This window comes from Cajanus cajan, chromosome 4, assembly GCF_000230855.2.
Source record: "Cajanus cajan strain Asha chromosome 4, NIPB_CcT2T_4, whole genome shotgun sequence".
NCBI lineage: Eukaryota > Viridiplantae > Streptophyta > Magnoliopsida > Fabales > Fabaceae > Cajanus > Cajanus cajan.
The window spans coordinates 349,387-363,624 of NC_138520.1; the positions used below are offsets into that span (position 1 = coordinate 349,387).

Sequence of the window (14,238 nt, forward strand, 5' to 3'; positions counted from 1 at the left end):
TTTACTACAACATAACTATTACGTAACAGAAACATAAATATCTTCTAACTTAAGATTTTCATGCAAACAATATTTGAATATTCATATAACAGATATATATACAAGGGGTAGAAAAATATAAAGCTCTTTATGAGGCTACAACAAATCCTTATATATATATATATACACACATGCACACATACAAATACTAGTACTAAAAATCAATAAAATCCTAATTTATTAGTCAAACAAACTTAATAAAGCTATTAGAATAGCCTCCACAAAACAACGCCATCTTTTGCATGGTCAACCATCATGTTCACTCTCTAGCCTAATTTTGACTTCTTTTCATTTCAAGTATAATCATTGTAGACCAACACATTAAAACATAAGAGTAAGCTAGTGTAAAAGAAAAAATCAACATATAATATAGGATGAAATAAACTAACTACATATACACATCATCAACTTCAACTACTCAACAATAGTTATAACTTAACTTAAACAACACAATTAGTCAACTTATAAGATTAACTTCTCAACACATCATTTAATAACTTTACAAATTAGAATTCAACAATATAGGTACAACTTTATCAACTTCACAACAATTTCAACTAAGAGATCTCTTACAGTATAAGTGGGTAGTTTAACCCTATCAAACCAATATGTCTAATCCCTCCAAAATAAAGGATCAAGTCAATACCACGTCTGACATACCAATGCCTAGTCAAAATAACATTTGGCATACCAGTGCCTATTCAACAATTTGATTGATTTCTCATATGTCACCACTTAAATTAGGAAAGTCTGGTATTACAGTCAAAAATAGACCAACTTAGGGGTGAGCCTACCATGACAATAATATGTATCAACTATACCTATATGGAATTAATCCGTTGATTACCTTCTAAATATTACACACATTTCCAACAATCAGTTAGAGATTCTACCCCTGACTTCATACCTTACACTATAGGTCACAACATAAACAATATGGCTTGACCTAACCCCATAATGTATTAACTAAGAACCTAAAAGAGACAACTTTCTAAAAATAACGCTCCACTTTAGGGTGCAACTTACTCTTCGAAGGGTTTTCAACTTCATACTCATAGAGCACTACAACTTATATTTACAATATGAGATATTTCAACTTATAAAATATTTGAGTCTCCTTTGATCCTAAGTTCAATTTCACAACTCAACAACATGTGTCATGCATTTTATCAACACAACCCAGTTTAACTCAAACATCTCAACTCATTCAACATACAACATACAACACTTGAAATCTTACCTCAAATCAACATTATGCAACATGATTCTCAAATCTTAAAACATCATATTACATCCAAAATCAACTTATTAATCAACTTACATCACATGATAGAGAAAAACATAAAAGATAAACAAGTTTAGAAACAGGGTTCTCATTAAGCGAGCGGAACTCTCTAAAGCTTGTCATTGGACAGGCTACTATCACTTAGTGAAGAAAGCATCATGTGACTTTCCTCGTTGGGCGGACTCTAGATTATCAAGCAAATAGACTTCTCTAGAGCTCATTGTTGTATGGCCTGAGCTCATTGCTATGTGGCCTAAGCTCATTGTTGTGTGGCCTTAGCTCATTGGGTGAGCTTAACCTTCTATTAGTCCTCTTATTAGGTGACCATAGCTCATTAAGCAAGTAAAACCCTCTATGGGTCCTCTCATCGAGCGCGCTATGGTTTGATAGGCGGAACTACTGGCAAAACCTTTTTCTCACTAGGCAACACTTTGTCTCTGAGCCAGATTATGATTATGGGTAGTTATTCTTTAGCCATAATTGCACTCTAGGCACTACATCTCATCGTTGGGCGAGAACAAAGTTTCACTAAGAACAACTCATCTTCTCACTTCAAATCCATCTATCACACTTTATGATCTCAACATGTAACTTGAAATTCATCATATACATACTTCATACAACTTATAAATCATCAAAAACATCTTATGAAACCACAACATGATACAAAATTATCGTTTCTCCTTCATAACACCATAAACACCCAAAAACCTAGAACTAAAGTAACCACTTCACATATTCAAAACAAATGCCACCAATGGGCTAGCTAACTCAATAATCATTAATCAACAACAACAACTCAAGGTATGAAGAAAATTACAAACATCTATTACCTCAATTGCTCCTCAAATCATAAAAAGAGGAAAGAATGGTGAAGAACAACAAACTTTTGAAACTTCTTATACAATAACTTCTATCTTTAATTCTCAACTCTACATCTTGAATCTTTACTCTAACTACTCAAAGCTAGATGCTTTTGATGAAATCAGAAGAAGAAAAGATCTTCCTTAACTTCATAGTTTATCTCTCTAGAATTAAGAAAAATGAGCCTATGAAGTTCATGTTTTTTTTTTGAAAATCTTATATATATTTTTTCCTGTTTCTTGTCAATTTTTATTTTAACATAAAACAACCCTAAATAATTAAACTCATAAAAATTCTTTAGTTCTTAGAATTTCAAAAACAACATAATATATATATATATATATATATATCCTACAACATATATAAAACACTCAAGACAGTGTTACACATATACTACTATTAAAATTAAATTTACACTATTTTACTCATAATTTGAAATTATTCAAAACATTTTTAACTATAATTTTGTTTTCAAAATAGTGTTGGCAAATATTTATTATAAATATAAAATAAAATTTATAATAAAATATACAGTTATTATAAATTTTAACCATAACATAATTTATATATTAAAATATTTATTTAATATATATTTTTTGCTCCAATATAAATTTTATTATATAAAATAAAAACATATAATGTAACATGCCAAAATTCTACTGTCTTTTAATATCTTACAATAACTTCACATATTTTCTAGACGGGAAAAAAATTCTCGAAATTAATAAATTATTAATTTATCTATTAATAGCCTTTTAAATTAGTAATAAAATTTTATGATTCGAAATTTATAATTTTTGTTTTTGTGATGAACATGGTTGACCTGATGAATGGGAAAGGGGAAGAAAATAGAAAAAATGGGGAAGGGAAGGGCTAAATATGAAAAGAGAATTGGATTGGGAATTCGCAGAATTGGGGTTTGGCATTGGGTGCGTGTGACTGAATCAAAGGAAAATAGAATTTGAGGGAAACTCGACAGCAAACAACATATAACGGGAGAGAAGAGAAGAGAAGAGAAGAAAAACCTAAAAATCCCGTCTTACTTCACTAACTCTATTCTATCTGTGAGTCCCTTCCTCTTTTCTCTTCTCTTCATTTTCAATCATCTTCCTCTTTTGCCACTAATTCCCACTTCAGCTGCTTTTCAATTCACAATTATCTATTCCATAACCATTACTTTCTGTTTTTGCGGGAACTCTGCCCCACACTTTTACGAATACTGTTAAAACCGTTATGTTTGAATTTTTAATCATCTTAAAACCAGAAACCGACATGTTTTGGGATTCGGGAGACAAATGCTATCGCAAACCATGGAAATCTCTTTTCTTGTTTGTTAGTTGCCTCTTCTCCCGCCTCTCTATTCTTTTGCTTTCTCCCCTTTATTTTTTCTTAAAAAGAGTAGCTGAAAATTTTCAAAATTGAACAATCAGGTTCTAGTCACCCCATTTGATTAAAAAACACATATCTTTTCTGGCAGCATGAGCAAAACTAGAATAAGCGAGCCATGGTATCCATTCATATGCTGATCTATGTTAGTGCTATTCAAGTAATTTTGGTTTTCTTCCCAGGTATCTATATGGTTATACTGAGCTATATCTGATATCGGATACGACTGCAATAGGGTATTTGCATCAATTTCTTGTCTATCTCTGTTTTGTTTCTGTTTCGATTTAATAAAATTATAATCTACACACTCTGGCCAGCCTCAGGTGGATAATTATGGGTTTGGATAAACTACTTATATAAGTATATATTCAATAAGTCCATGTTATATAAGCTCTTCAGTCTAAAATAAGCTTATTAGCTTTTTGCTAGACACTTTAAGGGGTGTTTATTACAAAAGCAGTTTTAATAAAGCATCATGTTTAATTTATTAGAAATTCCATGAAAAAAAGAGAGTTGATTTTAGCTTTTGAAATGGCTTTTTATAAAAAAAAAAAAAAAAAAAAAAAGAGGCAAGTTAATTTTAGAGGACTTATCTAATACTTGGGAGAACAATCTAAAATTTGTGAAAACAGCAGACAAGCTTAATGGTGGAAAAATTCACATGCAATAGCTAACCTTGTTTGTTTGAGGGATAATCTCTGCTCTCGTGCAAAACTGGTTTTGGACTTTACAGGGCCGGCCTTGAGTTTTTTAAGGCCTTGAGCAAACTAAAAACATGATGCCCTCAATTATTTAAGTATTGTGCTTGTATTTTTTTATTGTAAAAATTATAAGGATATCAAAATTATTCTTAGGACCATTCACAATAGATATCTCATTTAATACTATTTTTTAGTAATTCATCTTATAAACCACTTTTAAAGTTATTTTATGTTATTAGATCATAAATGTCTAATAAACTATACTGATTGGATTGTCCTAGGTGGGTATGTTAATTTTTATCATTAAAATATTCAATTTTATCATGATAATCATTTTCATTTTCACTATTTCAACTCAAATATCATGTTCTTCATTATTTTTATTTAGTTTTTCATTCTCAAAATTTTTTGCTTTGAAGTCCAGATTATCTATATTTGCATTATTTTGAAGAAAAAAAATATAGGATGTTTAACAGAAAAATTTATCAAGGAAAAAAATTAACAATAGTAGTACATCACCAAGAAATTTGCAGTAACTAACAAATAGAGATCACAATTAAGAGAATAGAGAGAGAATCAAGGGATTATGTATATATAGGCAAAGAGAGAAATTTCAAGATTCATATTTATTAACAATATGAGAAATTAAAGGAAATAATTCAATAATATATCATACTTAATATTATCGATTTATTTTCCTAAAATTAAAAGTAGATTTTTATTGAGAAATAAAAAACATCACATATCAATTGATTAATTGTTGTTGATTAATTTATTTTCTATAATAATATTTTTCTTATATAATTTAATTATGTAATTTTTATATTTATATAAATTTAAAAAAAAATAGTGCCCCTCTGAAAATGGGATCTTGGACGGTCCTCCACCTTGATTGTGCTTAGGGCCTCCACTGGGACCTTAGATGGAAGTCCCATTAATTTTAAAGCAACTATTTGGCCACTGTTGTCATGTATAAACCAGATTTTATGTTGATATTTTGTGCTACTAAAACATTTTTTGTCTTATCAAAAATTGCAGTTGATAATGATTCAACAACTGATGAAAGATTGACACATGGATCCTGAGAGCAAAAAATTTGGAGGTGGTAAAAATTTATCATGTCAGCCTTTTGCTTTGCATATATCTCATTTTGTATTTTTGGTATTATATATGCTAGTACCGATTTCCTATCTGCATGATATTTACTGTACAGTTAATCCTATTGAAATACTTGGTTGAAGTTTCACTCGGTGATTATAGTTGGTCACATGACCACTTAAAAGAGTCATGTATATATATATACACACATTTAGTGTGTGCTAATGCTAGGTTTCATGTTGGATTCTTTACAATCATGTTGAAATGCCCGTTAACGTGATTTTACGTAAATTTTCACATGTTTGGTTTCACGCTGAGGTATTGGTTTTTGGTTCAAAGTTATTTCTTAGTTGGAACAACTTTAGGTAGCTTTGCGTTGGATCAAACGTTTTATACTAATATATTCTGTTGATAAACCCCTAAGATATTCCGTTGTTTTCCACATTTACTCATCAATTTATATGCTTAAACCCTAAGGGCAACTTGTATAAAATAATCAGCTTTTGTTTCTTGGATTTTTAATGATTGCCAAATAAGCATGTCTATGGAAATGAAAAATTGAATCCCACTTATCCGAAATTTACTGTGAGTTTCAGATAGTTTTTTTCAGTTATTATGGGGCAAACCAATTATCCAACTTAATTTTTATAAAAAAAATTGACTTCTCTTTCTCTCTCTCTCTATAATATTTACCTTTAGGATATGGTTGACAAAATTGTAATTTCAATTGTAGTTCATGATTTTATTTGCCAATTTGGAATCAGTTAGATCACTTTTATAACTTCTTAACATCATGCTTTAGGCCACGGTTGTAGTATGTCAAACATGTGTGTATATATTTTGCCTATGGTTTCTGATTGTGGGCAAATGTTATTTGAACTCTTAGGACCTAGAGAATTGACAGGTTCTGTGGACCTATTAAATCACTTCAAATTACTCCCTCATTTTGAGTTTTTCTGCAAGAGGCCACTTCCTGTTTCAATTTCAGACGCACACTATTTACACAACATTGTAGGAGACACAGAAATCAGAAAAGGAGATGGGATGCAGTTGGATCAACTTATTCAGAATTCATCTTTGTCCAGTGGTACTAATTATCGTATACAGCCTTTGGACTTTGATATTCTAAAGGAGGCTTTTCAACTCAAGGAAAATGCTCCGATTGATTTGCCTGCTGTAAGAAATCATCTTCTTTGAATTTGATAATGCTACTTCAGTTACTTCATTTACTAAATTAATAGACATGTTATCCTATTTTTCAAATTTCAAAATCAATATAATCAATCTATTCCATTTTAGAATTGGTTGCATATATGCTTATTTCTTGAATTTGTCCCTGATAGGCCGAGAAGGGGATTCCGACTGTTGCAGGAAAGTCAAAAGGTGAGTCTAAAGATGAGAAGAAGCATAAAAAACACAAAGACAGGGACAAAGATAAGGACAAGGAGCATAGGAAGCACAAGCATCGGCAAAAAGATCGAAGCCAAGACAAAGAAAAGGATAAAAAGAAAGATAAAAGCAGGCATAATGATTCTAGTGCTGATCCTTCAAAGAAACACCATGAGAAGGTTGATAATTTTTCATATGATGCATTTGCTTTGTTGATGTGAAAAATCAGTGTTTAAAAGTCCTGCCATGTTATGATCTAATTCAATAGTTTTGCTTTCTCAGCAACACATGAAATTTTCCCTGGTATTGTGCTGATGATGTCGCATTTTCAAAGGGATTTGTTTCACATGCTATTTGAAAATGTCTCTCAGAAACATACTTCTATTTTTGAAACATTTTACTCATTACAAATCATATGATTACAGAAAAGGAAGCATGTTGGAGATGATGACCTTACCAATGTGCACAAACACAAAAAAAGTAAGGTAATAAAGGGAGAAGCTTTGTCTCCAGATAAGTTGTCAATCTTTTATTCCTACCTCTTTCTTCTCTATAAATTTTCTGGGGTCTATCTCTTCTCATAGTCTCTTGTCAATTCTTTAGTAATGTTTTGTTTTCTGTTTCTTAATTTTACTGCAGCATAAGAGCTCAAAAATTGATGAATTGGGGGCAATAAAGGTTGCAGGCTAAAATGGTTACATACTGTAGTTCTCTTTTCCTCAATTGGTTGTTTTCATTTGTTATAGTTTGTGGAGGGGTGTGTCACTTGGCATTATCAGATTTCTTGAGGTACTTAATTATATTTGCCACAATCTTTAATTTTTGTCTGATGTCTAGGTGCTTTGTTCTTCTTTTGAGTTGTTTTTTATTTTAGATTGTTGATGGTGCATCTTTAGTTCTTTTTACAGTCTTCTAAAGTACGCATTTTAATGTTTACGATTGTATTTGCTGAATTATTTTGGGCCATGCATTCAATACCTTGTTAGAAGAGTATGTAGCCATCATGTGCTAAATAAGAAAAGGTTTCTAATTAAAAAGCTGGTTTTGCCCTCTAGTGGCAATTTGATGTAGAATTTTTGGGGATGGGGAGAGGGGAAGGTGAAAAGACAGCTGACATTTATTATTTATGAAGAATTTCGTGATTGAATCTAGCTTTGGCTGCTGCTGCTGTTATTGAATCTGATTGGTAATTGTTATAATAAAGTGACCTCACCCAAGTATTTAAAAAAAGATTGAGTTTGTTCTGATCTTTTTTAAGCTACTGTCTGGGCAAAATCTTAAATATTTCTCTAGCCTTTGCCAGGTAAGCAAAAGAAAGTCAAAAAGCAAGTGAAGTTTTTCAGATTTGTGTTTTTTTTTTAAGCTTTTGTATGGAGCTTGTTTTGTATGTCTCTAGTTAGAAATATGAAATCCTTTTGGAGATTATATCTTGACTACATGGATTGATTCAATTTTTGGTTTCCCTTATTTCATAGATTCTAATTATGATTTTATGTAACAACTATGGAGCTATGCTATTATAATTTAGTAACGTGCAATCCCTGTCTTATGTAATTTCTTGGTTTTTGAGAGTGCTCACTGCACAAGTTTCATAACTCTACCTATTGCTTCATTTATGATTTATGCTCAATTATGTAATTGCCAAGGTTGTGTTATCTTATTATTGTGATGTTGGTTTGTAGATAGAGAACTATTCATGAACAATAGCTTAAGGTTTTGGGAGACTTGATTCTTTTCTTGACTTGGTTTAAAGCCTCTTATAAGCACCCAAGCACTTGGGGAATCCTCCCTTAATAGCTAGCTGTCAAGGGGGGAGAACCAAGTCACTTAACTACTTAAATACTCCACTGAACACTTAAGCTTCTCAATGTGGGACTTATGTATCCCATAATTCCTAAGTCCCTATCATAGCACCGCTCTTGAGAGTTGATGTCCCATTAACTGCACTCTGCGGCTCTTCACTCAGTCTTTCACCCCCTCAACATGTAGTCCTTTCTGAGATACTAAAAACCAACTCTGATACCAATTGTAAGCACCCGAACCTCCCTTTAAACACTATTTGTCGAGGATGGATAACCAAGCCACATAAGTATTCTAACGGGCATTCCACATTACTCGATGCAGGACTTAGGCACTTCATGATACCCAAGTCCCCTATCAGCTTCTTTGACTAAATGACAAGCTGTTTGATTCTAATCACATCTATTCATCTAAATAAAACTTGAATTTCAGTACATTTTATGGAGGGCCTGTACATTGTCCTTGCTTCAAGCCCAAAGGGCTGTTGCATGAGGGGACATGTTAAAAATAGAACTGTTGTTATTAGTAGTTAAATGCCTATTGGATTTTGCAGCAATTAATTTTTGGATCATGTACATAGATATTCCTGTACTAGAATAGACCGTGCATGTTCTTAGGAGCTGGAATCATCAGTTATCTCCTTGTAAACACCAAATTGTAATCATTACGAAATTGTATATAAATACTAGATCAGCCGAGTAACTCCCTCTAGTTATTAAGAAAATTCATTCTCATAATCCCTAAAACTTTCTCAAGTTGGTGTCAAACTGGACATTCTCCTATCTTTGTTGTCTTTTGGGGGCTTCTGTCTATGGTCCAGCAGAACCTTCTAATCCCTAAAGGCATGAACTGTAATAATCAGTGTTATTAAACCTGGCTCACACCGGCCGGTTGGACCAGTCCGACTGGGAGCCAGACAGGTGAACGGGCTGAGTCAATATTAGGATTGGACATGTAATTGGTCCAGTGATGATGTCATCAAACTGGCCAAAAACTGCATTGAATCGATAAAACCGGGCACCAGTCAGACTAACCAATGTTTGGCTTAATTCTTGTTTCGCATGACTCTGCTATGCTGAACATGACTCTGGCTGGTGCTGTTGGCATGGGGCTCAATGTGCTTGTTTCTCATGACATGTACTTACTGAGGTGGTCTGATGTGAATGCTGTCTTGTGCTGGCTTTTTTGCTTTGTTAATAATATATTTAGACATAAAATGTAAAAAAGTCCCTTCAAGGAATCGATCCCATGACTTTTAGGCTTTTGGGGCATCACAGCAAACCACTGAGCCACTGCAATAGCCGATGGGTTTTGTGCTCCTTTCCTATGTGGAGAATAAGTCCATTATGTCTCACTTAACCAAGTAGAGAGGGGTCAGATTAAGATTGAGAGAGTAGCTCATTTTGGAAGAAAATAACAACAAAATATAGAGAGAAGAGAAGAGAGAAAGTTTCATTGTTAAGTTTACATATCCACAAGGTAGCAGTTTTTGATTTGCAACTGAAAGTTTGTTCACCGTTGGATCAAACTGATTTTTGGACGGCAGGTTCATAGGACATGTTTCTTCATTTTCAATGGTTGGATCATCGAAAGGAGATCTAGAGTGGGAGAAAAGCATCTCACAGTAATAACTCTGTTTTTTGGGCTTTTCATCTTATTTGTCATTTGTAAGCAATTGGGCTTGGTTTGCTTTGACTGATAGTAAACATTGTTTGATGCGTTTTTTGATGACGTTCTTGTATCCTTTGTTGATCACAGTGGAGTTTTCCTTTGGTCGACGACTCGTGGTTTTTACTTTTACATTGAAGGGTTTCCATGTTAAAAATATTTGTGGCTTTTGGGCATTTGAATTATCTATTTTTACTTTATTTTGTTGGTGCTCCTCCCTGATTCTTGTAAGTAGGGAGATTTAATTTTCGCTGCATTTTTGCTCGTTTGTTGAGTTGTTATTGTGTTGGGTTTTTCCCCATCAATAACTTGTATAAATTGTGACACAAATGATTTATATCATTCATACAAAAATTTAGTTATGTAAATTGGTTTATGTAGTTCAATTAATGACTCATTGATTAGATCACTTGTCTATTGTCCTAGTACCTTGACCAAGTCAATGACTGGTCCGATTTTGATAACACTGGTAATAATCACCACCTTAGTCCAAAAGTTCCTTCTTTTTGAGCACCCACTGCTTAATTTTGCTGGAAAACATTTTGGGTTTCTTTAGTGATCATGATAGGATATGCGATAAGAGCTAGATAAGAATTTAATACGATAAGAGCATGATAAGCTGTTATACTATTCAATGTTTGATATTATCCTATCTCATGTTTGAGGTAGCCAGGTAGGTCAAATAATATATCTTATGTTTGATATGATATAAATAAAATACATGTAAATGACAATATTAAGTTTTTATTATAGTTACATAATAATTTTTTATATATCTTTTTAACTTCTTATATATTATTCCATATTTAATTTCTAAAAATTATATTAAAAATTCTTTAATATTCTTTTTGACTTTTATACATTATTTCATTGTTTAATTTGTCAAAATTATACAAAAATTATCTTAAATATATTTTTAGTCCCTCAAATTTAAAACTGATCTTTTTAGTCCTTGTAATTTCAAAAAATCTTATTTTAATCCTTATACTTAATTTTTTTTAGAGAATCGGTCAAATATTGTTACACAAAATCTACTTACTTGTATCTCTGTTAGTAAAAACATATCATTAAACTCGATTGATCTTATATAATTGTTTGAATTTGTCACTTGCATGTATATTATTAGTAACTTAAGGGACTAAAATAAGATTTTCAAAAATTATGAGGACTAAAAATAATAATTTTAAATTTGAAGGACTAAAAAAAAATTATCTTAAATTTAAAGGACTAAAAACATATTTAAATCTAAAAAATTTAACACTTCAATGCCACAATTAACATAAAAGATTTTATATAGAAAATGATGAAGTATATATACATGATGAATATATAAAAATATCATAAAAAGTCTTAAATATTTGATACAATTTCTGTTATAATATAATATTTCATAAATTTTATTATCTATAATCTTATTCTTATAAATTTTGATAAAGAAGTATATATGCACTGCCCACTTGCTGCCACTTGCACCACCTCTTGCAGGCACGTGAAATACACACCAACACCACCCATCAAGCATTGAAACACCGTTGCCTGTCTAAAACTGTCATCGCCTCCTCCCTGTCCTATCTAGGGGATCTGGCTCGTGAACCACTACTATTTTGTTAGGTCTCTATCAACTTCCGTGTTCATTGTTATTCTCTTTGTAGCTTTTGTGCAAAACAACAAAATGGCATCCGACTCTGAATCAACAAGTAGCTCCTCATCTGGTGGTCCATATTTGCATATTTTTTGAATTCCAACAATTTCCTCAAACTCAGAAATTAAATAGAAGTAATTATTTTGCTTGCTTTGCATCTGGATAAGCCTCTTGTGGCATTTCAGATGAAAATTGCAATGAATGGAATAAACTTGATATAAGTTATGTGCTTTGTTTTGGTGATCTGTTGAGTCAAGTTTCTTGATGAATTTTAGAGCCTTCAAAACTCGTCATACCTTTTGGAAGAAAGCTCAAAGTACTTTTGCCAACGACATTCGAAGCCTGTTTGATTCTACCCAAAAATGGTCTACACACTTGCAATCTGACCATGACATGGTTTCTTATGTCTTGAGTCTGGTTAAAAAGTTAAAATTGTTTCTAGAATCGGGTTGAAGGTATAAAGGCCATGCTTGATAATTTATAAATGGTGTTGATTCTATAGAGATTTAGTTGTTATATTTGAAATATACTTTTTATGTTTTCGTATATACATTTCATTTACATAGTAATTTCATTTTAGCTTTTCTCTGTAACAGATTAGCCTTTTTCTGTTATGAGTTAGTTACCTGCTGACTCAGCAATGAGTCATATAGCTTTGCTAAATATTGACATATATCCATTTCTCTGAACTTTCAGTCCAATAAAATACTTGCACTCTCTCTCTTTCTCTCTCTTTCTTATTCTGAATGCTATTTCAGGGGCTTGTAATTGATCCAAGCCAATGGCTTCTTCACACAATTCAGCTTTCAATCAAGAAAGTCGTGTATCCAATACCTTTTTCTCATCAAATTTCAATCAAACTTAACTGCAAAAAAATTCTGTCATGGAAACAAGCTGAAGGGATTATCTGTGGTCACAAACTTCATTTTTTTGGCTAATACCTACCATAAAATTTGCCCAAATTTTAAAATTTCAAATTATTGGCTTGAAGATCTTTTGCTTTATATTTCCAGTAGTGTTTTATAACATCTTGTCAAATCTGAGGGTTTGTAGGTGCTTGGTAATTGTATGAGAAACCATAATTAGCCAATTGCTGGATTAGAAATTGGCTAATTACAATGAAGTTTAGATCTCATAAAATACATCCTTGGACCGAGAGTTGCTAAATTACTACTTCAAATATGAGCTTATGTTCTCCCCTTACACGTATACTTTCATATGTCTGATAGCATCTTATATAATGGTAATTATAATTAAATTAACATGTTGATATTTTCATTCTAACATGTACATAAATCTGGCATTAGTTTCATGTTGGCATATCGCTAAACAGGTTATCTCAATTCTGTTAATTGCATTATAGAACAGGAAACGCTTAAAAGACGATTGAGGACAAGTAAATAAATGTTCTGGATTTTACCAATGTAAAACAATGCCCTCCAGTACCAGTTTTTATTTTCCATATCTAGCATATATCCTTTAGTTTTTTTTTCATGATAATTGATAAGCGTTGTTGATAGTCGCAGTTTGCATGATGCCTTCTAATTTTATGCAGAATAGCTAAGTGATCTGACTAATTATTATCACGAAGGTGAATTCACCTGATGAAGGAAAAGGATACAAGGTAAAATTTGCTGAAAGTGAACCCCCTATTTTTTTTGGTATGATTAACAGTTATTTGATATAATTGCTAGTAATTTGCGAAACTTCGGTTTTCTTTCCCAGTTTTTTTGGCGCACTCGACATCAAAACATGTATGCATTACTTTAATCTTTGTAGATTTTCCGGTCTCTATATTGGTAATCTAATTATAGATAGCAGCTTATTTAGGATGACTGAATTATGTTCATTGATTACTTTCGCCCCGTATCTTGTTCTAAGTAGTATGCAGCGCCTTAACAATGACCGAAGGCTCAGCACCAAATATATTATGTATATCAACAAGATAAAAGTTCTTCAATATATCATGCTTGAGTCAAGTTTCTGGAGATATTTTCCACTTGTGTAGTTCTCTAATCTATTTATATCTTTATCTATTAGTGCTTAAACTTGTAAAAAATTTGAGGCGTCTTGATTTAATGCGATGCGGGTTGTATAAATTCAAGGACTCGCACGACCTAAAATTAATGGCCCGTGTTACAAGTGAAAAATATCTTTATTGACTTGATAACTATTAATTGACCTTTTTGCTCTCTTGTAATCTGTAAGATGGTTTATAGAGGATTTCCAAGTAAATTTTGCCTCCTTAGCATAGTTCGGTTGACGCACTTTGGCTATTATTTTAGTACTATTTTATTTAAGTCGAGCATAGTGTTGTATACAATGTGAATATCAGGAAGTATTACTGACGGAATGGAACACCAGCA

At 32.0% G+C, this 14,238-nt stretch overlaps 1 protein-coding gene across 15 annotated transcripts; it reads left to right on the forward strand.

Annotated features, from left to right (window-relative positions):
- The first annotated feature begins 3,021 nt into the window (after positions 1-3,021).
- Positions 3,022-14,125, forward strand: LOC109810177 (putative mediator of RNA polymerase II transcription subunit 19b). Of its 15 annotated transcripts, none has more exons than XR_003805173.2 (9): positions 3,022-3,252; positions 3,757-3,810; positions 5,314-5,377; positions 6,260-6,549; positions 6,717-6,941; positions 7,188-7,247; positions 7,402-7,551; positions 10,109-10,186; positions 10,321-14,125. XR_003805173.2 is itself a non-coding variant. In XM_083073843.1 (7 exons), exons 3-7 carry the CDS (start codon positions 5,350-5,352, stop codon positions 7,450-7,452), a joined length of 654 nt encoding a protein of 217 aa, XP_082929969.1. In that variant the 5' UTR covers positions 3,022-3,252; positions 3,666-3,810; positions 5,314-5,349; the 3' UTR covers positions 7,453-7,715. The 15 variants fall into 15 exon arrangements, 10 of the variants coding, with proteins under 10 accessions (XP_082929969.1, XP_029129570.1, XP_082929970.1 ...); XR_014433575.1 differs by having other exon boundaries at positions 13,428-14,125; XR_002240725.3 differs by lacking the exon at positions 10,109-10,186 and having other exon boundaries at positions 13,428-13,496; positions 13,598-14,125.
- The last annotated feature ends 113 nt before the right edge of the window (positions 14,126-14,238 follow it).